Source organism: Diprion similis, chromosome 2, assembly GCF_021155765.1.
Source record: "Diprion similis isolate iyDipSimi1 chromosome 2, iyDipSimi1.1, whole genome shotgun sequence".
NCBI classification, from domain to species: domain Eukaryota; kingdom Metazoa; phylum Arthropoda; class Insecta; order Hymenoptera; family Diprionidae; genus Diprion; species Diprion similis.
This window is the reverse complement of record NC_060106.1, coordinates 13,404,729-13,428,023: the sequence shown is the minus strand read 5'-3', so window position 1 is coordinate 13,428,023 and position 23,295 is coordinate 13,404,729. Positions and strand designations below refer to the sequence as shown.

General features: G+C 34.0%; 6 protein-coding genes across 30 annotated transcripts in view; 4 read left to right on the top strand and 2 right to left on the bottom strand.

Moving 5' to 3' along the window:
* The window catches only part of LOC124416332 (kinesin-like protein unc-104), a 43,240-nt gene extending 37,818 nt beyond the window's left edge, over positions 1 to 5,422 (top strand). For 16 of the 20 annotated variants that reach the window (XM_046897267.1, XM_046897270.1, XM_046897284.1 and 13 more), the window contains 4 exons: positions 436 to 723; positions 813 to 949; positions 1,075 to 1,176; positions 1,261 to 5,422. In XM_046897267.1, the coding sequence (XP_046753223.1) occupies positions 436 to 723; positions 813 to 949; positions 1,075 to 1,176; positions 1,261 to 1,348 (615 nt within the window). In that variant the 3' untranslated portion in view covers positions 1,349 to 5,422. The remainder of the gene's footprint in view (positions 1 to 435; positions 724 to 812; positions 950 to 1,074; positions 1,177 to 1,260) is intronic. The other 4 variants (XM_046897283.1, XM_046897278.1, XM_046897277.1 and 1 more) reach the window with 1 other exon arrangement.
* A 303-nt stretch (positions 5,423 to 5,725) lies between these two features.
* On the top strand, positions 5,726 to 11,558 carry LOC124416119 (vacuolar protein sorting-associated protein 11 homolog). Of its 2 annotated transcripts, XM_046897002.1 has the most exons (16): positions 5,726 to 5,885; positions 5,985 to 6,053; positions 6,241 to 6,414; positions 6,536 to 6,732; positions 6,819 to 7,077; positions 7,366 to 7,517; positions 7,605 to 7,838; positions 7,937 to 8,237; positions 8,337 to 8,525; positions 8,600 to 8,722; positions 8,788 to 8,915; positions 9,038 to 9,250; positions 9,359 to 9,531; positions 9,613 to 9,910; positions 10,080 to 10,432; positions 10,555 to 11,558. In XM_046897002.1, exons 1-16 carry the CDS (start codon positions 5,868 to 5,870, stop codon positions 10,953 to 10,955), a joined length of 3,282 nt encoding a protein of 1,093 aa, XP_046752958.1. In that variant the 5' UTR covers positions 5,726 to 5,867; the 3' UTR covers positions 10,956 to 11,558. The 2 variants fall into 2 exon arrangements, with proteins under 2 accessions (XP_046752958.1, XP_046752959.1); XM_046897003.1 differs by lacking the exons at positions 9,038 to 9,250; positions 9,359 to 9,531; positions 9,613 to 9,910.
* On the bottom strand, positions 11,453 to 13,439 carry LOC124416123. Its single transcript, XM_046897010.1, has 2 exons — positions 12,109 to 13,439; positions 11,453 to 11,983 (listed from the first exon to the last, which is right to left on the bottom strand). Exons 1-2 carry the CDS (start codon positions 13,303 to 13,305, stop codon positions 11,690 to 11,692), a joined length of 1,491 nt encoding a protein of 496 aa, XP_046752966.1. The 5' UTR covers positions 13,306 to 13,439; the 3' UTR covers positions 11,453 to 11,689.
* Positions 13,440 to 13,487: 48 nt separating this feature from the next.
* Positions 13,488 to 19,236, top strand: LOC124416122 (activating signal cointegrator 1 complex subunit 2). Of its 2 annotated transcripts, XM_046897009.1 has the most exons (15): positions 13,488 to 13,662; positions 13,772 to 13,849; positions 14,445 to 14,605; positions 14,738 to 15,122; positions 15,288 to 15,508; positions 15,603 to 15,788; positions 15,882 to 16,037; positions 16,137 to 16,260; positions 16,318 to 16,461; positions 16,541 to 16,663; positions 16,755 to 16,876; positions 17,529 to 17,730; positions 17,970 to 18,177; positions 18,385 to 18,558; positions 18,976 to 19,236. In XM_046897009.1, exons 1-14 carry the CDS (start codon positions 13,621 to 13,623, stop codon positions 18,522 to 18,524), a joined length of 2,292 nt encoding a protein of 763 aa, XP_046752965.1. In that variant the 5' UTR covers positions 13,488 to 13,620; the 3' UTR covers positions 18,525 to 18,558; positions 18,976 to 19,236. The 2 variants fall into 2 exon arrangements, with proteins under 2 accessions (XP_046752965.1, XP_046752964.1); XM_046897008.1 differs by having other exon boundaries at positions 18,385 to 19,236.
* On the bottom strand, positions 17,768 to 21,066 carry LOC124416125 (bridging integrator 3-like). 3 transcript variants are annotated; one of them, XM_046897015.1, is made up of 5 exons: positions 20,793 to 21,066; positions 20,604 to 20,711; positions 20,277 to 20,451; positions 19,651 to 20,164; positions 17,768 to 18,150 (listed from the first exon to the last, which is right to left on the bottom strand). In XM_046897015.1, the coding sequence occupies exons 1-4, from the start codon at positions 20,798 to 20,800 to the stop codon at positions 19,655 to 19,657; spliced, it is 801 nt and encodes a 266-aa protein (XP_046752971.1). In that variant the 5' UTR covers positions 20,801 to 21,066; the 3' UTR covers positions 17,768 to 18,150; positions 19,651 to 19,654. The 3 variants fall into 3 exon arrangements, with proteins under 3 accessions (XP_046752971.1, XP_046752969.1, XP_046752972.1); XM_046897013.1 differs by having other exon boundaries at positions 17,768 to 18,147; positions 20,793 to 21,065; XM_046897016.1 differs by lacking the exon at positions 20,793 to 21,066 and having other exon boundaries at positions 17,768 to 18,147; positions 20,277 to 20,461.
* Positions 21,067 to 21,365: 299 nt separating this feature from the next.
* On the top strand, positions 21,366 to 23,275 carry LOC124416124 (uncharacterized protein C7orf26 homolog). 2 transcript variants are annotated; one of them, XM_046897012.1, is made up of 5 exons: positions 21,366 to 21,563; positions 21,790 to 22,411; positions 22,502 to 22,794; positions 22,918 to 23,023; positions 23,164 to 23,275. In XM_046897012.1, the coding sequence occupies exons 1-4, from the start codon at positions 21,485 to 21,487 to the stop codon at positions 23,004 to 23,006; spliced, it is 1,083 nt and encodes a 360-aa protein (XP_046752968.1). In that variant the 5' UTR covers positions 21,366 to 21,484; the 3' UTR covers positions 23,007 to 23,023; positions 23,164 to 23,275. The 2 variants fall into 2 exon arrangements, with proteins under 2 accessions (XP_046752968.1, XP_046752967.1); XM_046897011.1 differs by lacking the exon at positions 23,164 to 23,275 and having other exon boundaries at positions 22,918 to 23,082.
* The last annotated feature ends 20 nt before the right edge of the window (positions 23,276 to 23,295 follow it).

The following is a 23,295-nucleotide window of genomic DNA, read 5'->3' as shown; positions in this document are numbered from 1 at the left end:
CAAATCATCGAATAGTGATCAATTTTTATCTATGTGCTCGTTCTCTCATTATTTTACATATCATGATTATATAAAATAATACATGTATTAAGTGAATTAGGGTCCTGCTCAAGTTTGTTGGTTTATTTCATTTATCTGTGAACATATATATTTTTATTAGTGATGCACTGCAACTTGTGGCTTGAAAAATACAATTTATATCAAACAATCAAATTACATTGGCTGATGTGTAACCATAACATAAAAATGCAAACGTAAGATTATTTAAATTTTTTTTACTTTTGCCACACTGAAATTTTCGCGATTATAATTTAAAATATTTTTCTTCCAAATCTGTTATGCATATTCTTACTGACTACTGTGTAATTACTTGAAAAAAAAACAACCACTCGCAAAGTAGGGAACGCATAGGAGATACAGGAGTGTTACTTGCAGCCGACAGGAATAATAGTCCGGACCCGATCTAAGTCGTGCATCTTTAGGTTGAGTTCTCCGGAGCGTGCTCGGCTCCAGGAACTCCAGGATAGTATGATGGCCGGGGAATCTGCTAGTCAAGTAAACAGTATGGCTCCAGCACCCCTTGGTTCTTCGTCACCATTGAAAGAAAGTTTAGTTCTATATGTACCAGAGGTTGAAGAAATTCGCATCAGCCCTGTTATTGCCAGGAAAGGATATTTGAATATCTTGGAACATAAAACTAATGGCTGGAAGAAACGATGGGTGGTATGTACACAAGTTCGTTCTTCCATATCTTACAAAGTCATATTGGTTATTTGAAATTTATTTGATGATGATATTTTTTCACTTTGCAGGCTGTTCGTAGGCCTTACGTTTTTATCTTTAGAGAGGAAAAAGATCCGGTTGAACGAGCATTAATCAATCTTGCTACTGCACAAGTTGAATATTCTGAGGACCAATTAGCAATGGTCAAAGTACCTAATACATTCAGGTACTCGACTACACTATAATTTTCTGATAACTTTCAGAATCATAAAATTTAGTCTCCATCCAGTTGTATGCCACATAAAATATGATCAATTTATACCAATCTTTAACTTTTAATCTTTTGTTTAGCGTGGTAACTAAACATCGAGGTTACCTGCTCCAAACACTTGGTGATAAGGAAGTCTACGACTGGCTTTATGCTATCAATCCGTTACTTGCTGGACAAATTAGGTAAGATCCACTCTTTACTATAAGTTTGAATATTCGAATTGCGAAAATTGTATACTGCAATAAACTTATTTGTACTTATCATAGGTCAAAACTGGCTCGCAAAGGTCCTGGTTCCAATATCGCTCCTATTACGCTAGCTCCACCTCCAGAACCTCAGACACAAGCTAAGTGAATTATAGAATACACTAGCTAAGGTAATGGACGTTGAAAATAAGATTCCGAACAGATACTGCATCAGACCTCTTCTGTCCTAAGATAACCAAATGGCTGTAATATTTAATTTCCAGTTATCGTTTAGTAAAATCAAATTCAAGTCAGCTGCTTATTAAACATCTAATTTCTGTGTACAGCTTTTGCGTTTCATGATAGTTGGGAAAAGTATGTAATCGCACACACTATCACTATTTAGCGTTTATTTGTAAAAAGAAGACTGAGCTACAGTATGGAATTACTTTGAATGACATTCAGAAATCGATGCAAACGACTGTATTTACAGTAAACCTGGTAGCTTCGATAGACTGGTGTTGAGCAGAGATATTCTATATGTCTTTACTGGAATTATTTTCTCAGTCCTACTGGAATGGTATAAAATCAATTTTAATAAACAATTCATTTAATGGTATAATGAATACGTGTTTAAATTTATCTTTGCACATCTCTCTGAGTATTTCTCGTTAAATACTGTTCAGTTGAGACGTAGCATGAAAATTTACCATTTAATATGACACCACGTAAGATGTCGGACATGGATTGCAAAATAAGTATAAGTGATTTGAAGTTGTATCGTAGACATGAGCGGACCATGTTGTATATGTATGTATACTCAATAGCATACAAATACATGTAATAGATCACATTGAAAATAATGCATGTAGGACAGTAAAACACAGTGATCGGTTTGCCTAATATACCATTTAAATGCGATGTCAAGCATTATTTCCAAACGCGATCAGACTTTGCATCTGATAACAGTAAGTCTGAATACTAGTAGCTGACTGTATATACTTTTATTGCCCCTCATATTGGTAATTTTCTATCCATTGAAATGCTAAACCAGGAAGAAAATTGTCCAGCGATTACAAAAAAGGTAATAAATTGAGTGGCCTGAGGTAACATATGTTAGCCACTTCTTTGCAAAAATTCAAACCAGATAGGAAGAGCATTTCCAGACCCATCTCTGCAATTGATATTTATTTATTTGAATATGTGAAACAATTTGATAACCATCTGAAATATAGTTTCCTAGAAATGGGACAAAATAAAATATTTTTTGAATGTAACAGGTTTCAACATTTATAAATATTCTGTAATATCGATTGGTCAGTGACATACATATATTATAGGCATCAGAGACTAACTATAACATCATGTTGCGTATCATGATGAATCTGAATTTTATTTTATTGTGTGAAAAATATTTGACTCTAAAAACGAAAATAATGTATAAGAAAATTAAATATACGCAATAGTAATGTAAGTTATCTTATGGACAAAATTGGCAAAATTTATATCAGCATATGATATCCAAACAAGACTTTAATGCAGATCATAAATGCAAGTCACAAATTTTTGCCAAAATCTCCTGGTAATCAGGAAAGACTTGGGAATGTGGTTCTTACTCAAGTGTTACAGTGAACATGACAAGAACTAGTGTAAATCAGTGTTTTAGGTGCGCATGTAACAAAACATGTCCTGTCGCTACCCTTGAAGTAAATGTGTCTGATCACGGAATGAGAGTAATAAATAAACTTGGTCCAACACCAGACTTAATTGCCATCACATTACACAAGCAATAAATATTTGTGATATGTACTATCTTGGCTATGTTTAACATGATCACGTTATTTCAATGATAACATGAAAGATCAATTTTTTTCCGATTGTTTGTTACTTAGATGTAAGTACATTTGTAGTTGATTGTTTATATTCGGAGTACGACATTGATAAATTGTGCAAGTAAAAGTCGTTGAAAGTGAACTGGAATCTGGTATAACTCATTCTGTCTGCATAAAAGTCTTGATTAGATACATGAAGCCAAATTCAAAACGGATTTTATTGTAAACTTGACTGTATTATAACTATTATACCTACTGATTGTCATCAAACATATACAGTTGACAACGTTGGGTTCATGAAAAAATCACGATTTATTCGTTAAAACGGCCTTTTAGTAATATTATTACGAAGATCAAGATGAATATTCACACTCTCATCTTCTTGCTGTGAAAACTTTGTTTCATTTTTTTTTTTATTTATTAAACTGAATTTAATTTCTATAAAAAGGTGTATATATGAAGAGTGAAAGTGTGTGAGAATGTGATCTACGTTTAGCTGCAAATTAATATTGTAATTATTTATTATTGCAAATGACAAAAGGTACCCTAGACTCAGAGATGGCTGTTTCATGTTTAGAATAATAATTTGCAGCAACTCAAACTAACTTATGTAAATTCTATACGACAGTACACCGTTGTTTTGAAAATCTATTACTATTTATTTAATTTTTGAATAGCAGGTGATTATCATTATAACGGTGTACTCAATCTTCAAGAAACTTATATTGTCGTCAACTGTTATTATAATTTAAACGTTTTCCTAGATTCTTGGATTTTGTAGGAGTAATTTGTCTGTTAAGTTTTGAATTTTATTCTGGTATCGTAATTTATTTATGATAAGTTAGTTGCAGTAGCATTTGGAAAATAGGAATTGAAAGATGAAACAATAAATGAAAAAGTCATAAAAAAAGATTCTAAAGTATCGAAACCTGTTATGCAAAACAATGGGTAACATGTACTACGAAAATGACGAGCACGTACAAATGTGCGTGAATCATGTACGGTAGAACGATATTCATTCAATAATTGATTACAAGCTGGCTAATATCGAAATAAGACAAACGAGACAGGAATTCTGGTAAACTACTGTCCGATCTTACATACATACTACAAACGTACAATATAAAATTCAAAACAATAAATATTTCCGAAGTCTCAGCTCCTTATAAACCTCTATGTAAATTATATAATATATGCTTTGATAGGAACCGCAGGTATTTCAATGATGATTTAATATAAAAAAAAAAAAATAAATAAATAAATTGAGTTTGGTGTCAGTTGAAAGAAAAAATATTTCTATTTTCCACAATAGAAATGTACCCTCATGTCTAGTACTTAAGTGAGTACATGCACAGCTCACTTTGTACATTATAACGTAGATTATTATTATCAATAAATCTCAACATAACACATTTAATAATGCATTGATTGCATTCTAGTCAATGATGTACCTTTACATGCATTTTTGCATTATTTGTTACAATTGTAAATTTAAAGGAAATTTAGTAACGTTCAGTTGACGATGATTATTATTTTTAACTATAGCTCATATAACACTAGTCTTTGTATAGGATCATTGTTGGATATTTTACATTGTTCAGTTTCCATCTGAAAGCACACAAACATTGTATTTGTATTGCAATATGATAATATCTGGGTAATAACATTTCTCAATTGGACTTTTTAATGCACAGTTTTCTTTCACTGACAACTGTGAGATTGTGTAGCGACTTAAATGCAACCAGAATCAAGTTTTGCCGAACGTCTTGTTATAACGCGAGTGTAGTAAACTAGGATAAAGGCTAGTGTTAACAGAGTTCACGTTATTATTTTCGCTTGCTGACTGTTGTAGTGTCTAATAGTTTTATTTTGTTATCGATATAATATAATCATTATGGTATTTAAGGTTTATTACTATTTAAGATCTCTATGATAATAAAAAAAATTACGTAATGATAGAACAAAATAAGGTTGAAGAATGATTATACGCGGGACACATGATGATTACAAAACAGTAAAAAGAGAAAAGATATTACAATTACTTATATAAATAAATATAGTATATATATATATCTACATACATATATATATATACAAATAAATTTAATTATAATATATAAAATAAATGGCAGAATTTTCCCAATAAATGCCCCTATAAAATAAGTATAAGTTTATGTATTAATTTATAAAATTATGCAAAGGTTGTTCTGTCATCCTGATCAACATTGGGCATACATTCATGCTGTAACGTGTATTTACTATTATCATTACCATAATGATCAATGAATCTTAATATTATTTGTTATATATTATTATATTACTCCCAGTAATATTATTATTTACATACCAATTGGGCTACTGTAAAGTGGAACCATGTAATAAATGATTCAATAAAAGCTTATATATGCCTATCATTTACACTGTTAATCTAAAATTCAGTCCCTAATTGCAAATATGTATGTACAATTTATGATACATGACTTCATTAGGAAAGGTACAAAGAAACTGCAGAAATCATAAGCCATGAAAGAAAAAGCAAAAAATTACTAACAGTTGTTTTCAATCAAAATACTACACTATTATTCATGTTCCATCAAATGATCCGTGGGTGTAGATTTTCGTATTGTAATTTTGAATTTGATCATACAACGAATATATCACGCATGTGCTAAACTGCCAGCCACTGATAGATGCATATACGTTGAGTCTGGGTGTTAGTGTTAGTTAGATCATGGGGGTGGGTTGCTTTGGAACACTTTGTGTCAGTGAGCTGTCAAATAATAGAAAAAAATTTGATTCTTGCGGAATTTTACTTGGCGTGAAAGTGTCAATGTCAGCGTAATAATTATTATATTTATGATGGCGTTCCTGGAGGTGATATTTCTTTTAATTTCAGTAACCAAAATATTTGATCCTCTGTTAATGATTCTAACCTCACATTTGATACTTTATTCAATTAGAATATGTTTTTAGTGGAGACGTTTCAATTTCTTTGATTTGAAAAAGGAAGTGGACAGTGGAAAGATTTCTGAAGCTCTTGGGGTAAGCTTATTTTTTGTCTTGTGAAAAATTCTGTCTGCAGTGACATAAGATAAATTGTAGAATGTTTAAGATGCGACGTTTCTATTTGTCTCTTTCTGATAGGTTTGTTTTCATAGGAACCTCTCGTTTATCCTGCATGTGATATTTTGTTACAAATAAAACATTTTTTATACTCTTTGTTCCTTAGGAGGCTCAAGTCACAGCAGCAACCAGCGGAAATGGAGACCTTGTCTTTGGTGATAACATAGGTAACGTGCATTTGGTGAATAGAAAATATGTGATCACAACATTTCGTGCCTATGAAATAACGTTGACCTTAGCCCAACAAGTACAACATTCCACCTTCTTGTTCACAATTGGCGTAAGTATCATTTACAGTAAATAAATGCTTGTCAGTGAGGCTATTTCATCTTTCGCTCTACACCTACTTATCTTTTTCCCTCAAAACACGACCTGAGGCAATGTAAATTTTTGTTGTTTAGGAAGATGAGCCTGGTTGTAATCCGACAATAAAAGTTTGGAATCTATCCAAGCTGGACAAACATGGTAATCCGACTTGTGTTAGAATCAGCAGAGCCATTCCCGGGTACCGTGCAGTTCCAGCTAGTGCATTATGTGTTCATAGCGGGCTCACTCTGATGGCTGTTGGTTTCGGGGATGGATCCATTATGCTCTACAGGTCACATTAATTTGGGTGTTAATATCTAGAGCAACCTTCGGCTGATTTAAGATTATTCTCACACAATCATAATATTCCTTTCACAGAGGTGACCTGACACGGGAAAGGAAAAATAAAATACGAATACTGAAGGATAGTAATACACCCGTAACTGGTCTTGCTATACGATCGACAGGCAAGCAAACCCATATGTTTGTTGCAACAACAACTAGTGTATTTCTCTACAATATCACTGTCAAGGATAAAGAGTATAAAACTAGTTTGGATAATATGGGATGCTCAAGAAAGTGCAGCGTTTTGGCTGACTCATCCCAAGGCAGTCACTTCATGATTGGGCGCAATGATGTAAGATATTTATCAAAATCTATATCATTTTTTTGTGTAGTCATAAGTATTAAAACAAAAATCCTTTCTAGCTGTAGCAACTGTATGAGTAATTCTACATTACTAGATTACTGTTATACATACATGTTTGACTTTACTTGAGTTTTATTGCTTCAAATTCTACAACTTGTAAAATTGCAAACCACTTGTTAAAATCCTGGGCGTCATTTCGGTCGTAAAGCAAAATTAAAGAGTATGAATGATTTTAGATACCATACCTGGTAATAATCTTGAATTATTTTTATTCAGGCTGTGTACTGTTACACACCTGATGGAAGAGGTCCATGTTATGCGGTGGATGGACAAAAAATCATGCTAGAATGGTTTCGAAGTTATCTAGTGATAATAGCCAAGGAGGCTGCCAATGTTCCCAGAACCACAACTATTTCTGCAAAACCTAAGTATGATGAATAGTTTGTTAATACTTCGTAGAACTAAGCTTTTTCTTTGCTATAATGAAAAATAATTGTTCTTGCTAATGTTTCCAGTACTATAGAACCTATACCTCCAGGTGCAGATAAGCACACAATCACGGTTCTTGATATTCAGAACAAGGTTATTGTATTTTCCGCACCAATGTTGTCAGTTCAAGCTGTCTTATCAGAGTGGGGTGGCTTCTTCATTTTGAGCGGTAATAGTAAGCTGTATCACTTAGATGAAAAGGATTTGCAATCAAAGCTGGCATTATTATTCAAAAAAAATCTTTATGATGTTTCAATAAGGTGAAGTATCGTTTTTTTTTCAGCACTAATCACGTGTCCATTAATGATACCTTCAGTTTCAAAAAATCTTGAATTACATCACATACCTTATTTTATAGAATAGCAAAAAGTCAACAATATGATGCGGAGGGACTTGTAGATATATTCCGCCAGTATGGAGATCATTTGTATTCGAAAGGTGATCATAATGGGGCCATAGAGCAATATATAAAAACAATTGGAAAGCTTGAACCATCTTATGTGATTCGAAAATTCTTGGATTCGCAACACATTGATAATTTAACGACATATCTTCAAGCACTGCATAAACAAGGTCAAGCTACTGGAGACCACACTACTTTATTGTTAAACTGTTACACAAAATTGAACCATACTGACAAATTAAAAGAATTTATCATGGTACGTGAGAAATCAATGATATCGTATTCTTACTATATAAATTATAATTCTTTCATATATACCTTTTAAATTGATAACTTACATTGTTCAAATTTTTAGACGAAGGACCGCGAAGTAGATTTCGATGTCGAAATAGCCATAAAAGTTTGTCGCCAGGCATCATCGGAAGATGCGTTACTCTTGGCTACAAAACATGGCAAACACGAATGGTATTTGCGAATTCAAATAGAAGATAAAGCTGAGTATAAAGGGGCTTTGGAATACATTGCAACTTTAGATTTCGAAGAGGTGAATGCTTAACATCATCAATTACCTAACATACACCAGTTCTTGCCATACTCAATTTTGCATTATAATTTCAGGCCGAGTCAAATATGAAAAAATACGGAAATGTATTAATTGAAAATGTACCAAATGAGGCGACCCAATTTTTAAAAAGATTGTGTACTAATTATAGACCTGCAAATAAACCTCTCGTCGACCAGGTATGAGTTTGATTTTACTGTTTGCCAAGAGGTCGAATCATTTTTCATAAAAAATTGTTTTTTAGGCCGTGTTGGATGGATCTGCTGAACAGAGTATCGAAAAAGCTAATCCCGAAGAATTCATACATTTGTTTCTTGGCAACTCTGAACGTCTGGTTGAATTTTTAGAGCATCTAGTAAAATGTGAAAGCAAGTAGGTATAAAATTTTAAAATAACCTTGCCATGTTTTTTTTTAAGTATTTCCTTAATAATAGAATACATGCAATTACATATAGTACATAATGTGAACGGCATGAGTTTTTGTTCTATTGCAGATGGAGTACGTTAGTGTATAATACCTTAGTAGAACATTATCTGCACGTGTGGTCAGCCTTAGGTAGTGAGGTAGCAAAACTCCAGTATGAACAAAAAGTTGTCAGATTGTTGCAAAGTTCGGAAGCCAGTTATGATAAAGATCAAATATTAATACTATGCCAACAGCACAACTTTCGACGAGGTATACTCTTTCTGTATGAAGAAAGAAAATTGTAAGTCACACAATTACTTCAACGGATTTGTTATTTCTCTTCTCTGAATATAATTTCTCGTGGTGAAACCATGCATAATATTATTTACTTTCAATTTTCAAATGACAGGTACCAAGAGATTCTGCAGTATCACTTACGCGAAGGAGATAATGAACAAATTTTGGCAACCTGTAAACGGTTTGGCCATCAGGATCCTAATTTGTGGGTTCACGCATTGTGGAGTGTAGCGCGGAACAAAACTGCATCATCGAAGCTTCTAGCTGACATTCTCACATATATCGGTAAAGCATAAGTGCCAATTTTGAAAGTTTCATATAGTATTCTTGAAGGCATGTTATAAGATTTTAAACATATTTTTGTAGCAAAAGAGAAACTTTTGTCACCATTGATGGTGGTGGATGCGTTATCAACATCAATGTCCTGTACACTGGGTGATGTACGAAGTTACTTGAATAATGTGCTGCGCACTGAAAATGAACAGACACAGGCTGACACAGACCTAACGAAAAAATATCAAGCAGATACACAGAAATTAAGAGAACAAATAGAATCTATAAAAAATAGCACAATCATTTTTCAAGGATCCCGCTGCAGTGCGTGTCATGACCAGCTAGAACTTCCTTCAGTTCACTTTATGTGTCAACATTCTTACCACCAACAGTAAATCAACTTTATTTTTTCAGTATTCATGATTTCGAATATTTCAAGGAAATTTTGATTAGTCTTTGAAATATAACGGAAATTTCATGCACTCTAAAAATGCAATTTAGTGTAACTACATACTAGGTAGACATTGATGTCTAATATATAATGTTTTCTTGTTTTTCAGCTGCTTTCAAAGCTTTTCTGAAAACGAAAATGAATGTCCAGCTTGCCTTCCGAACAATAAGAAGTTATTAGATATCATCAAAGCACAAGAACAATCAAGAGACCTTCATGAAACATTTCATAGTCTATTGGATCGAGCCGAAGATCCATTTTCCCTTGTTGCTGATTATTTTGGTCGGGGTGTGTTTAAAAAATTAACAGTCATCACTGACGCTGATAAACCGCAGGCATCGCCATCATCAAAGCTTCAGGAACCAAAGCCTAAGTTTCAGGAGCCTAAACCAAACTATTATGCATATGGAGCAGGAGCTGAAGCAAAGCTCAGACTGGGAGAAGGAAAAAACACAAATCTTGGTAAGTTCATACTATGTCACTACTTGCGATTCACTTTTAACTTGGTAATTATCTTGAATGTGGTGTAAAAAATGTTAATCATTAGCAATCTATATAGCTTAGTAACCGAGATGCCATTACAGTTACGTCAGAACTAAGATATGCCGGGAGTGATACATCATCAAACACTGTGATACCAATACCTGAAGGAAGATTAAGAGTTCTTGCTAAACCTGATATTTACTCGTCATCTTTTGATGCAAGTTTATCAAGACCAACTAGTGGAACGTCAACGCCTCGATCTTCCCGTAAAGGTTCACCGATCCCAATTAGAGAAGCGCGCATTTTAAATATACCATCCCCCAAAATGTCACCAGCTCAAAAAACCTTTATTCCACCGAAAACGCCCATTGTACCATCAAATCCTTTTACAGGAGATGGTTATGACGAATCTAAAAATCCTTTCGCTGAAGATAAAGTAGAAGATGATGCTTTTCAAGATGATGATGATTATGATAAAAATCTCAATCCATTTGCAAGCTAGAAACTAATTTTCGATGATCCACACAATAATTTCAGTTTGATAGCGATAGGGTATGTCTGTAATTTTTTTCAATATCGCGAGTCTTGAACGTCTCGTTTATAGCCAGTGGTCATTGATGTTAGGAAGCTAGTCCAACGTTCAGAGATTTATGTATAATTACTAACTATGCTATGTTAGAGCGTTGTTACAACGTTATTGCATAACATTACAGGATACTTTAAAAACTGTAATTTGTACCAAACCTTTTCGTTTTTTATTGTATATTATCATACCAGAAGAATCAGCATAATGATCTAAATACCATCATACCAAGGGTTGAAGGCTATTTTAATTCTAATCATACTGTTGAACAGGATTTCTCAATTAATACTTTGAAGGAAACATCCAGTTCTGGTGTTTTTAATCGTGATTATATTGTTCTGAAGAAAATATAGTAAGACGTACACAAGGATAGTAATATTAATACGCTTTCATACAAGGTTATACAAATTATTTAAAAAAATCTTTATATTCAATCAGATATTGTATATACCGATTAAAAGAGAGAAATCAGCATTTGAAGTGTATGCTTCGTCATCCTACCCTAACAGTAATAGCAATATCTAAAATTCTTTTAATATACATGTGTCGTAAATATTCTGTAATTTATGTGTGTGTCCAAAGTATACCAGAAAATCAGTGAAAATTAAACGCAAATCCTTGTTTAATAAAAATAAATCTATTGCTATATTTTGTTAATAGTACTGGTCCATGTCATGCTTCCAACCAAATATTTTATCACTTATTGCAAATGCACTCCAATTACGTGAAATCTCTGGGCTACTGGGTCTTATCTGAACAGCAATACAGTATTCCTCCGAGTAGTTTGGTGTAAAAAAATCTGATAGTTTAGGAACTATATCTCTATTCCGAGGCTCTGGGTCTTTGCTGCGAATTAGTCTGGATGGCAATTGATTCTCATTGACAGAAAGGTCGACAAGATTCTTGTAAATCGCCTCATCTATGGGAAAGTCTAAAGCTGCCGAAACCTGGAGGAAAAAACAAATCAAAGTAAATACTTAAAAATGAGTTACAAAAACATTGTTACTTTAAAGAATTTCATTTGTTAGCAAATAGACACAGTAAAAATGGAAAAAAAAAAGAAAGTAGGTACCTTCTGGTTTACCAAGTTCCGGTAAACTAGTGGCAAGTGCTCAACATCAGTGACAAATTTTTCTGCCTGAGCTTTCTTCAGCTCCTCAATTGTACACATAATCGAATTATACTCTGGTCTGCCGAATTGTTCTCCAGACACAATATCTGTCCTAATATGCGGCATTTCCTTCTCTACGTTATGCTTAAATGGTTGTGGGTAGTACCTAACGACACCTGGACCGACATAAACATTCGTCGTACGCCCAGTGACATCACGCAGTATTGTTTTTTTAACTGGGCTACTCCTTGAGTGAGCTTTCCATATCTTAGTACCAGGTTTGGAAATTTTTAATCCACAGGAGGTATTCTTTTTCATATTTATGGTACGACCTGAACAAGGTACAACCTTGCTAGGGGTTTTTTCTTTTTGACGACTTGCTTTTGATGCGGTACCTTTGCAAGTTACATTCTTAGTTGAGTTAATATTTTCATCAGATATGGGAACAGATTTCTTTACAATCTTCTTTCCAGTACAAGGCACAGCTTTAGCAGTCGCGCATTTAGACTCAGTTCCAGGTGTGCTGATTGATGGCTTTGCAATTGTTTCGGCCTTTACTTTCGATGTATTTTTCAGCTCTGTGCTGCAAACGGCGTGTTTAGAAATCAAGCAACTTGCAGATTTACTTTGATGAACATTTACTTTTCTATTTGATTGAATGCCTTTTAAGCTGCTTGTAGAAGGTAAAGGCATATTCGTGGCACAGCATTCTGTACTCTTTGAAGCTATATTCGAATAACCTTTTCCAAAATTATTTGTGGAAGACATTGATTGTTGGCTCTTGGCCAAACCTTGAACATCAAATGAGTCAGGCTTGCTCAAGGTTTGTAATTTAGTATTGCACAAGCCTGACGAGCATGATCTTTGAATTTCAGTATTCATTGATGACCGAGAGTTGCAGGTCGATTTAGATGGATATTCTTCACTCACATTATCAATATTCCCTTTTGACAAGCATGAAATATTTCCATTCTTATATGTTACTTTGAAAGGATCTTTCAAGCTGATAACGCTTTTCACTTGAGGTTTATTAGATTTTGATTGTGCAATTGCTTGATCAGGATTTTCTGTACATATTTCAGAATTTGGAGATGAATTCACCGAAGGTTGGCTAAATCGAACTTTTGGTCTTTCAACCAATTTTTGCCCGTGAGACATGTTTAATTGCTAAAACTATTTCGCACTTAATTATATTGTGTAAAAGATAAACTGATGATTTAAAATAAACGGTCTATTCTGACGCTCGCAAAAAATGTATACAAGTTCATAACCTTGTTACAGAACCTACATAAACACCTGTCAAAAATCAGCTGGTGCTACGCGATCTCTCGGTAGAAATTCGCGACTTGGCGGAACTAACTACACGTGAATGCATTAGTGACTCCTGTGGGATTGAGGGGATTTCGTGAATTCAATTAATTCGGCGGCTTTACGTATAGAAACATTAGAGTTAGCAATAGCATATCAGTATTTATGTCGGAAGATGTTGCAAGTAAAGCCATGGATCCTTTCCAGGTGAGAAAACGCCGTTTACAATGACCATTTACCTGTCAAAATGCGTGTATATTACGTTAGAGGTTAGACTACGATTCAAGTTGTCATAGAATGCCTGTTTTTGCCATAGAATCCCGAGTTGAAGCCCCTAGAAGAATTAAAATTCAAGATAACCAACGATGGAATCAGTAGGGAGGTAGCAGCTCTGGTAAGTTTTCTTTCTATTAACTTGTTACAGCTAATATTCAATTTCCGATATTTATACAGTAACAGATGGGTCTTACCATATTCTTTAATCGAATTCCTTAAGGTTTGTCAATGACAATTGCGCAATATTTTCTACACTCATTCAAACTCTTTTACAATTTTACAAATTGAAACATCATCACAATGTAGTCCGTTCCAATCTTATATTTCTCACAAGCCCTTGTTAGTTTTTAACCATTGCTAAAGTAAAGTGATTTCAATTTTTTTTATAGTAACATATTGCGAACCTTAGGAAAGAAGGGATACATTTTTTGTAATTGAATTTCCCTAATTATTCACTCATTTGCTCATTCACTTCATCATGGATATGAAAACGTTATAGTGCATTAAGTTTAAAATTGAAAATATCTTTACTCAACAATGATTGCAAATCAATTGAAATTATCGACGTACGTACGATTTTATTTATTTTTTTATTCATCTAACATTTCTTTATCATTACCATATTCATAACATTTTACCTGGCACCACTATGTTTTAGGATCATCATTTTGTGACACGATAAACACCATAACTATTAGTTTTAAAATTTACAGAGTGAAACCTGGGTGGAAAAACGTTATTACCTCTATTATGTAATGCCAGAAATTTATACAGATGATGGAATTGAAATTATGGGAGCAAAACAAGAATGGCTAGAGCTTGTCAATCATATAATACAAGATTTGAAATGGCTCTTGTGTCTTCCCCACTATAAGTAAGTACTTCATGCACTCCCCTGTATGTGCATGATATTCGATTTGTTTTATAAATGTTTTTTTATAATATCACACATGCTTGCAAGATTATTGATACATATTTTCACAAAGCAATTTCATTTTCCTTTTAGATTTTGGTCCCATATTGTTCACGAGCCGTTAATAACGAACATTTTAGTATCCGTACTTCAAGAGAGTCCACCGTTTTATGCTCTTGAAAACTTTCCTGATGTCCCTGCAATGAAGGATGCTTTAAATCTGCTACAGCAGTTGGTATTATTAACATTTGTCCGGCTTGTAACAAACCGAGAAAACTCTGAGAACTATATGGATCCGGTTGTTCAGGGTAATTTGCTTTACGACAACTACATATTTACCATCGCTATAATATGGGATCTCTGTCAACTCTACGGAAGAGAAAACAGGAAGACTGTCGAGCATGTTATACGTACACTGTTCAAAATTCAACCACTTTATGAAGATGACTTGGAAAAATCTATTCCATTCCTGATCCAGGTATTAAACACAATAATGTATTCAACAGCAAGAACCAATTATCTTCTTTTACAGCTCGAAATTTGATAATGTTTCTCAACCGTTCTACACATAGATATTCTATACAAAATAGTTACAACATAATTTTACAAGTCAGTTGATTGTAAGTATCGCGTTATTGAACAGGTTTTTCGAGGAATAGAGCAAAGGTTTGAAGACTGTCCTGTTCCCTTGTCAGGCGAAGTTGTCTCATTGTGTGAGAGAGGTGGTGCTAATGGAGATATTACATTGAGCATCTTAGAAGACCATGTTATACATCTCTTAGATGTGTCATCGAGCCTTGCTATTTTCCTAGAAATCTACCCAGCTGGAGCTAAAATTTTTCACAAAAGAGACTTTATGAATAGGTAGGAAATCATCAACAGTTTAATTTTCCAATCATAATTTATTTTTTGGAAAATGTTTGTGTCATAAGGAAAATGTGATCAATTCATTTCTCAGGATAATCATGGTCTACGAAAACATTGTACCAGAAATGTACAAGAGGCTTGAACAGTTAGCATATAGTGATGAAACCATGGAAAAATACTTTGAAATGGAACATCGATTAGATGTTACAAGGGTAGAAATGCTAAAACTATACCGATCGATAATATTTATCTCAATAAATAATATACTGGAGAAAACGTAAGTGGCCCAGCAATAATATTTAGGAATGCAACAATTAACATATATTTAATAATCAAATAATTGTTTGATAAATCCGTTGATGTATTACAGGAAAGAATTGACCGAAGTAGAAATAAAGGAGTATGTGGATAGCTATCTTGGTGTTTTACTAGATGCATTGGCAGAGAAAGAATTCATACACGATTACCACCAGATGTATCCAATTGACATGGATTTAGACGTCTTGGCACATATTTGCCCCGAGGTGTATCCTTTTGATTACTACCAATTTGAAAAAGCTTGTTTATTAGTTGTGAAATAATTTTATAACACACATTCCTCAACTATTTAATCATGTACCATCAGTGATGCGATGAAGTGTGATTTTATCCTGCAGTCCTTGTATGCATCGCTAAGTGATACAAGTCAAATAACACGGATTGTTGATAAATCCAGATCAAAACCGGGTGTTCCTCTGGAAAATAATTTTGTAAGTAGGAAAATGCTTACCAGTTTTCAATTTTTAGTCATGGAACTTTTTATATAGGAAAATGCTTTCAACAATATGCCTTCAACAAGTAAAAAGCAGCCTGAGGAAACATCAAATACTAGTGAAACAGCTGTGGAGCTAGCCTCCCTTATTACCAAAGTGAAAGACATTCTACCCCACTTAGGCGAAGGTTATATTGAGGTAAATTTTTTGAATCGATAATGCACAATCACTGAAACTAACATTGAGAAGAAAAAATAATCATGTTATGCTTTTACAGAAATGTTTGAGGCACTATAATAATGATAGTGCAACTGTGGTAAACGCTGTCTTAGAGAATTCCCTTCCACCTGATATCAAAGAATTGGATCCAACGTTACCGCACATCCCGCCGGATTCTATGGTATTTGATGCTTGAATAAGGTCTTCATAGATTTTGTTGGTATTAACACTCTCGTTAATTTTAAATCTGGTATGTCTTATTCTGAATATAGGAGGCATCAGTTGCAGTCGATCTAGCCACAGGCATGGAGAGATTAAACGTATTTGACAATGACGAATTTGATGTCATGACAAGAGACCACATTGATGCATCGAAGGTGCATAAAGGCAAAAGGTGAAGCATTTTGATTGATTTATATAACATCTGCCGTATAAGCCAGTTTGATTATTTCATTGTTATTTTGGAATATATGGAAATGAACTTGAAAACGTTTCAAAGAAATGCAAATTTAATATATTTACAAATAGCAAGGTATCAATGCATAATATCAACATTCATATCTATAACAATAAATAGTACTTTTTCAGTACTATCGCTTATATACAACAAATTTAATATTTAGCAGTATTGGTCGTAGATTAGATATCCTGTAACAAATGAATCAGGCACAAAGGTATATGTCAGGGCCATAAAAAATGTACACCTGCGCTACATTTTTCAAGTAATTACATGATTGCCGGATTGAAAATAAAAATTCTGAAATAGATTCAGTTTGAATGTGAACATAATCTAAAAAAAAAGTATAATAAAAAGTTGTGGCATTACATGCTTTTAGTAAAGTAAAATATAACAATATAAATGGAATGAAAAATATAACATCTCTTTATAAATGGAAATACAACTAACAAAATATTTAAATCTTATTCAAAAAGTACATATTAGGTATTCAAACTAAGTAATAATAGCATTCATTTCAGGATTGATATGAAAGAAAATCAGGAAATATCAAAACTTGTTTATATATATTTTTTACTTGTACTTACAGAAAAGGCAAGCACAAGAATCTTAATGAACTGCTTAATGACAAATCTTATAAAGAAGAACTGCGCAGTGTGTACTCAAAATATAGCTTGATCACAGACGATTATGAAGATGAGTACGACGACACATATGAAAGTCAAGACGTTGGTTTAAGTGCTCGTGATGAACCAACTGAAATGGATGCCCGACCATTTACAATTCCAAGGGTTAGTTTTGACATCGAATAACAATATAGAATTTTCATTTCCATTTCCACACCGAATTCGGCCATATGGAAAAAAGTATTGATACAACTGGAATGATTGAAACAGACAGGAAAATAATTCTTGGCTGCTTTCTATGATTTGACATGAGACCTTCCTGATGATAATTGTAATTACAATTTAGTAGTGAATCGACTCGGAAACAGAAAAATTTTTCAGATACATTGATATATTTGTTACAGGTGCTTCAAACACAAAGTAAATATGAAGGTCCTTCAGATGATGAAGAAGATGAGCAGGACCAAAATGCAAAAACCAGCACAAACAGTGATAGAACTCAGTTTGTACAAGATCCAGCTGTGTTACGTGCTAAAGCTGAAGAACGAAGGCTCTCTAAACGTGGAGACCATATCCGGAAATCTACTGGGGCACAAGAAAAGGATGTAGTTGGTGAGTCATTCATAATCCGAATATATTTGTTCAATTACAAACTTGAAAATTTTTTCCATTCCTGTAAATAAAATGAAATACTTCACATAATAGCATTCAAAAATTTCTAGTATCATAGAAAGTTTGAGATGATGCTATGTTTCTAGGAAAGCTAATTTTTTTGATGAAGAACTAGATCTTTAAAATTCTTGTTTCTTCAATTTTTAGGCAAGCCAAAGGGCCAAGGTCAAGATAAAAAAGTAGTCATAAACAGGGAAAATAAGAATACGCACAAGTCATCAAGAGCTAATCATAATCGCCGTACAGGTGCTCAGTGGAAAAGAAATCAAGGGATGGTTCCCTCTTAGGTCGATAAGGGACAAACTATTATGCATGTCGCATGTATATTTCAGACCTGACTTTTATTATACATATGTGATCTCGTCAATTGGTTACTTTTGAAAGAAAATTACTGTCGATAATCTACTTCATCAAGAAAGTACCTAGCACAATGCATCTTAGTTGTGCATAAGACCACTAATTTATTTGGCAGAGTTTTTAAGCAACACACCATTATTGATGAAATACTGTATACTGGTCTGTCGGTTAAAGTTACTACAAAGTAGAAGAAACTCAAAACTTCACTTTCATTTTCTCAAAATAATCAAGAGAATATTTCGTAATGAATTGTACAAATAATACTACTGACAGTGCAAAGTAGCAGCTATTCATTGAAATAGGTAATAATAGTAATATAGATACACCGGTTGCTGTTATATCAGAATAGTTGATGAAAATAAAATATCTGTTCTGAAGCAGATTACGATCAATCATTGTAAGGAGGTATAATTTGGACTTACATCAATGGATTCGTCTATCCTATTTAGGGTTGGGAATGAAAAGAATGAATTCCACAATATGCAGAAGTTTTTCGTTTCTTTCAACAAGAGTATTGGCGACTGGAACGTAGATGCTCACAAAAGCGCCCATATATATATGTATCATATCTCATATAACTCGTGATATAAACTAAGAGCCGACTAATGAATCTTGTAAAAAAACGAAATTTCTTGCACACATAATCTCAGTTATTTTAATTAAAAGTTAGATCAATAAGCAGGCGTTGAATACGTTTCAATAGTTTTGATTTGAGATTGTAATTTTTAATGCCACTTTGCAGACCACATACTCAGTCTACCAGTCCATCAACACTACCATCGGATTTGAGTGTTTGATACTTTCAGCGTTTTTTTTTTTTTTTTTAGAAGTCTGCAAATAACTATTCTATTCATGTGTTACATAAATATCTGACTGACCGGAAAATCATTTGCTTGATTATAGTCTATATAAAGCTTCAAGAAAAGAAGCTAAAAATTTATTTCATGGATACACCTCTACTTTGAGGAATTGCAGTATATTAGCTTTAGAATAACTCTGTAATCGGACGTCAAACATTTTAAACAATTCTCAGTAAAGAAGCAATTATATACTTACGTAATCAGTTATCTTTGACAATAGTAAGAGCTCGTATTTCATTCATGTGCCCAGCGATCAATTGTTGATACTCTGCCTCTGGCATCATAGCACTCCCAGGAGAATCGGATGAATTTTGTACAGGCATCAGATGTGTAAACAGTCTTGTCGTGTTGCCATAATAATCTAATTGAATCATTATCAAGGCATGAATGCTTGGCTTGATATATTCCAATCTCTTGTCTAAAAATGCTGGCAATTCAACCAGTAACTGAGCATGAACAGTTCTCAATTCTTTTCCAGCCACCTCTTCTGCCCGACGTTCCCTTTCTAATTTAGCAATATGGCTAGCTGCTCTATCCTTTTTTTCCTGTAGTTTTCTGACTCGATTATGCAAGTACTTCCAGTTATTGACAAGTTCCTCGCGTTTGGTAATAGCTGCAGCAATCAGAGCAAATTCGTCTCGAAGTTTTTTTAGTGGCTCTATAAAAGTTTTTTGGCAAAGGTGAATCATTTCCTGGACCGTTTTGCCTACCTGAACAATTAATAGTGATGAGAAAAGTTAGTAGCATTGTTATCTTTCAGTTATAGTGAATATTTTGCTTCTTTTGCATTCGGTATAATAACTCAATGATTTAATCACATACTTGAGTAGTAACGGAATGATAGTCTTCAACTATCCTTCTGAACTCATCACTGAGGTGAGCTAGTCCACTTGTACTCAAGTTCATACTCAGTCGCTGATCAGCTCGGTCTAGATTAGCAACTGCCTCTAAATACTTTTTCATTTCCTTGGTCAGCTTCCTAATAGTATCTTCGGCACTGTGCAAGTCAGTAAGAAAAAAATTTAGGTGAACGTTTACTATTTCTTATTGAACAAAAGAATAGAAGGCTGGTTAATACTTTATGATAAATATCTAATAATTAATGAATAATTAATGTTCTGTCAGTCAATAGAAAATAAAGTTACTCACTGTATGAGCTTCTGAACAGTGACATCCAAATCTCTATCTTCCGCATGCGAAAGCAAGGGTGGCGCTGGGGATGGCCTTTGCGTCAAGTGGTTCCTCTTCAACGGATTCCTGTTACAAAAGGTTACATATTTGAGGTTAAATACTGAGTTCAAAAGTGAAAATGAACAATTAACGTATTTGGTTATTTACCACGTCATGTTACATCCACAGCAAATTCAGTTATCATAATCAACAGCCAAATATCCCCCCTCTATCCCAACTGATAACTGTGCTGGCACAACTCAAATGTTGCTACGTAGTTCACTACAAATATACTGACCGCTGGGAATTTCATCACGTATTTACGTAGAATGTTGTTCTTGGAAAAATAGAATCGCATTGAATATATTTAGCCTGATTAACACGCATGTACGCACACATCCACATTTATACACCTATATTAATCGATATTTACTCTTATACGACATCTGTATGCATATATGCGCTGACATAAGTGTAGAAATTGCAAACACGTATAAACGAAATACCACATGACACACAAGTTACATGCACTACATTACCGATAAACCAAGGCTTAACTCAAAGATGTAAGTTAAACATGCCGGTATTTCAAAATGCATACTGACCGGCATGTCGATTTAACTTTCTGGTATAGAGCTACTCAATGTCCAATGTCGCTATTTATGTTTGCAATGGGATAGCATTGGGATAGCGATGTTTGTTTATGTAAACAAATCATCATTTTTATTGAGTTCTGATGATTATAACTAAAGCTGTCATCCCATCGAATTGCTCTTAACATTTCTCGTACTATTAAACTTTGACAATTTTATAAAAAATAATATTTGCGTAAAGTGATAGGTTTTTAAAAAGCAAGGTAAATGTCGACAAATGAGTTTATTCAAGCTTTGAGAAAGCTAGATTTTCCTTTATGTGCGCGAGAAGCTTTGTGCAAAATTGGTAAGTACATACAATATTTCAACAACTCTCTTTTTTTGATAGGTTACAATTGTGCAAATTGTGCAGTTTCACGAATTCAAAAATTTTCTAATTATGCTTCTGACGGCTTGTAAATAGCTTTGCGAAAATTGTAGCGTAACAACTTATTTAAATACTATTGAAATGCACGAGACTGTTACATCACATTTTTTACATTTCGTTGATTGACCATCAAGTTTTTCTTCAGAGATGTTGTGCGCTAGACCTGGAAAGCAGATGGATCTGCAAATGGACCTGATATCTGAATTTGTATTTGGAGAAATCGAGAGGCGTAAGAAACGCATGACACCATCAGCTATACAGGAGTTACAACTGGTCGAAGTTCTAAGTGATTTCTTTCAAAGTCCTGGTGGCAGTCCCGCAGTTCGAAATGCTGTTTTTTTATCGTTATTCCCTGCCGAAAGTTCCAGACACACAATCTTGGGAAATTTAGTATCACTAGCCATTACCACGCATAATAAACCAGTGTTAAATGCAACTGGAATATGGATGCAGCAACTGGGTTCGACCTCAGTTCAGAGTGTTGGTTTGGCTCGTCATATTTTACAGGACTATTTTGTATTAACCCCCAATACTGTCGACAAGCTCAAGCAGTTGCCAGTCTTAGCCCCTCATTTCACGGCTAATCTTCTCACTGCCATCGGTGAAGTTTACAAAGATAGAAACCCACCTACAGAATTGTTGAAACTCATTGGTGATTGGATAGATGAAAATCCTAGTCTATTATTGACATCTTTAATGGACAATCCTGCTCTACCGACTGGAGGGATTCCGATGACTCCGATCACTCCTATAGCTGGCCTTTTTAGGTGAATCTTATTTTTCGATTTTGAGTTACTACATCATTTTCACGAAGATCTAGAATTGTCTTTCTTCATTTTTTACATTTTAAATTCCAGATGGTGCGTACTTAGTCCATTACGACATGATTCTGTAACTGTGACTGCAGAAGATGGGCAGCAAAAATTTTACTCCAAGATACAACAGCTTCTTATGGATTCTGTGCTACGACTGAAAAATAGCGGCAGCAATAAGCATGCTATATCAGCACAACATCTAGCTGCCACTGCTCGTGTATTAACAAACATTCCACACATACAGTTACAATCCGCATCACGTGACCTGGCATTGGAGCGGCTTGCACAAGCTGTTAGTGCGGCAATGTCTGCAAATTGTATATATGGAAACAAACGTAAGAAAGTAATTTGTTGTTGTAAATTACAGTGAGATAATAATTCCAGAAGACCCAAGCGTAGATATATTTTCCTGCAGCAGTAAAAAACATAATTGGAGGTTTTAACGTTTATGATTTCAGAGGAGTTACTTGCTCTGCTGCAACCGTTGTCATACCAACACTTTCTTATAGAGTGGACGTTAAAAACGAACACATCAAAGATGGCATGACTTCAAGAAATGCCAATATAATTTGAATATTGTACAGTTCACAATTGTAAGATGTATGTATATATTACGTATTTTACAGCAATAATTTTCATTCGTATTACTCAATGACTTTTTTAAAATCTAAATGTCATCACATCTTACACTGACTTTGCCCTAGAACAGAAAGTGGATCGTTAAATAAAATGCATCTCACCTGGAAAGTTCTGAGACTGACTGCAGAAAATGCCAAGAGTCTAAACTCACGTATACGATTTGTGGAAGGATTTATATGAAGATTATGTGAAGCTAG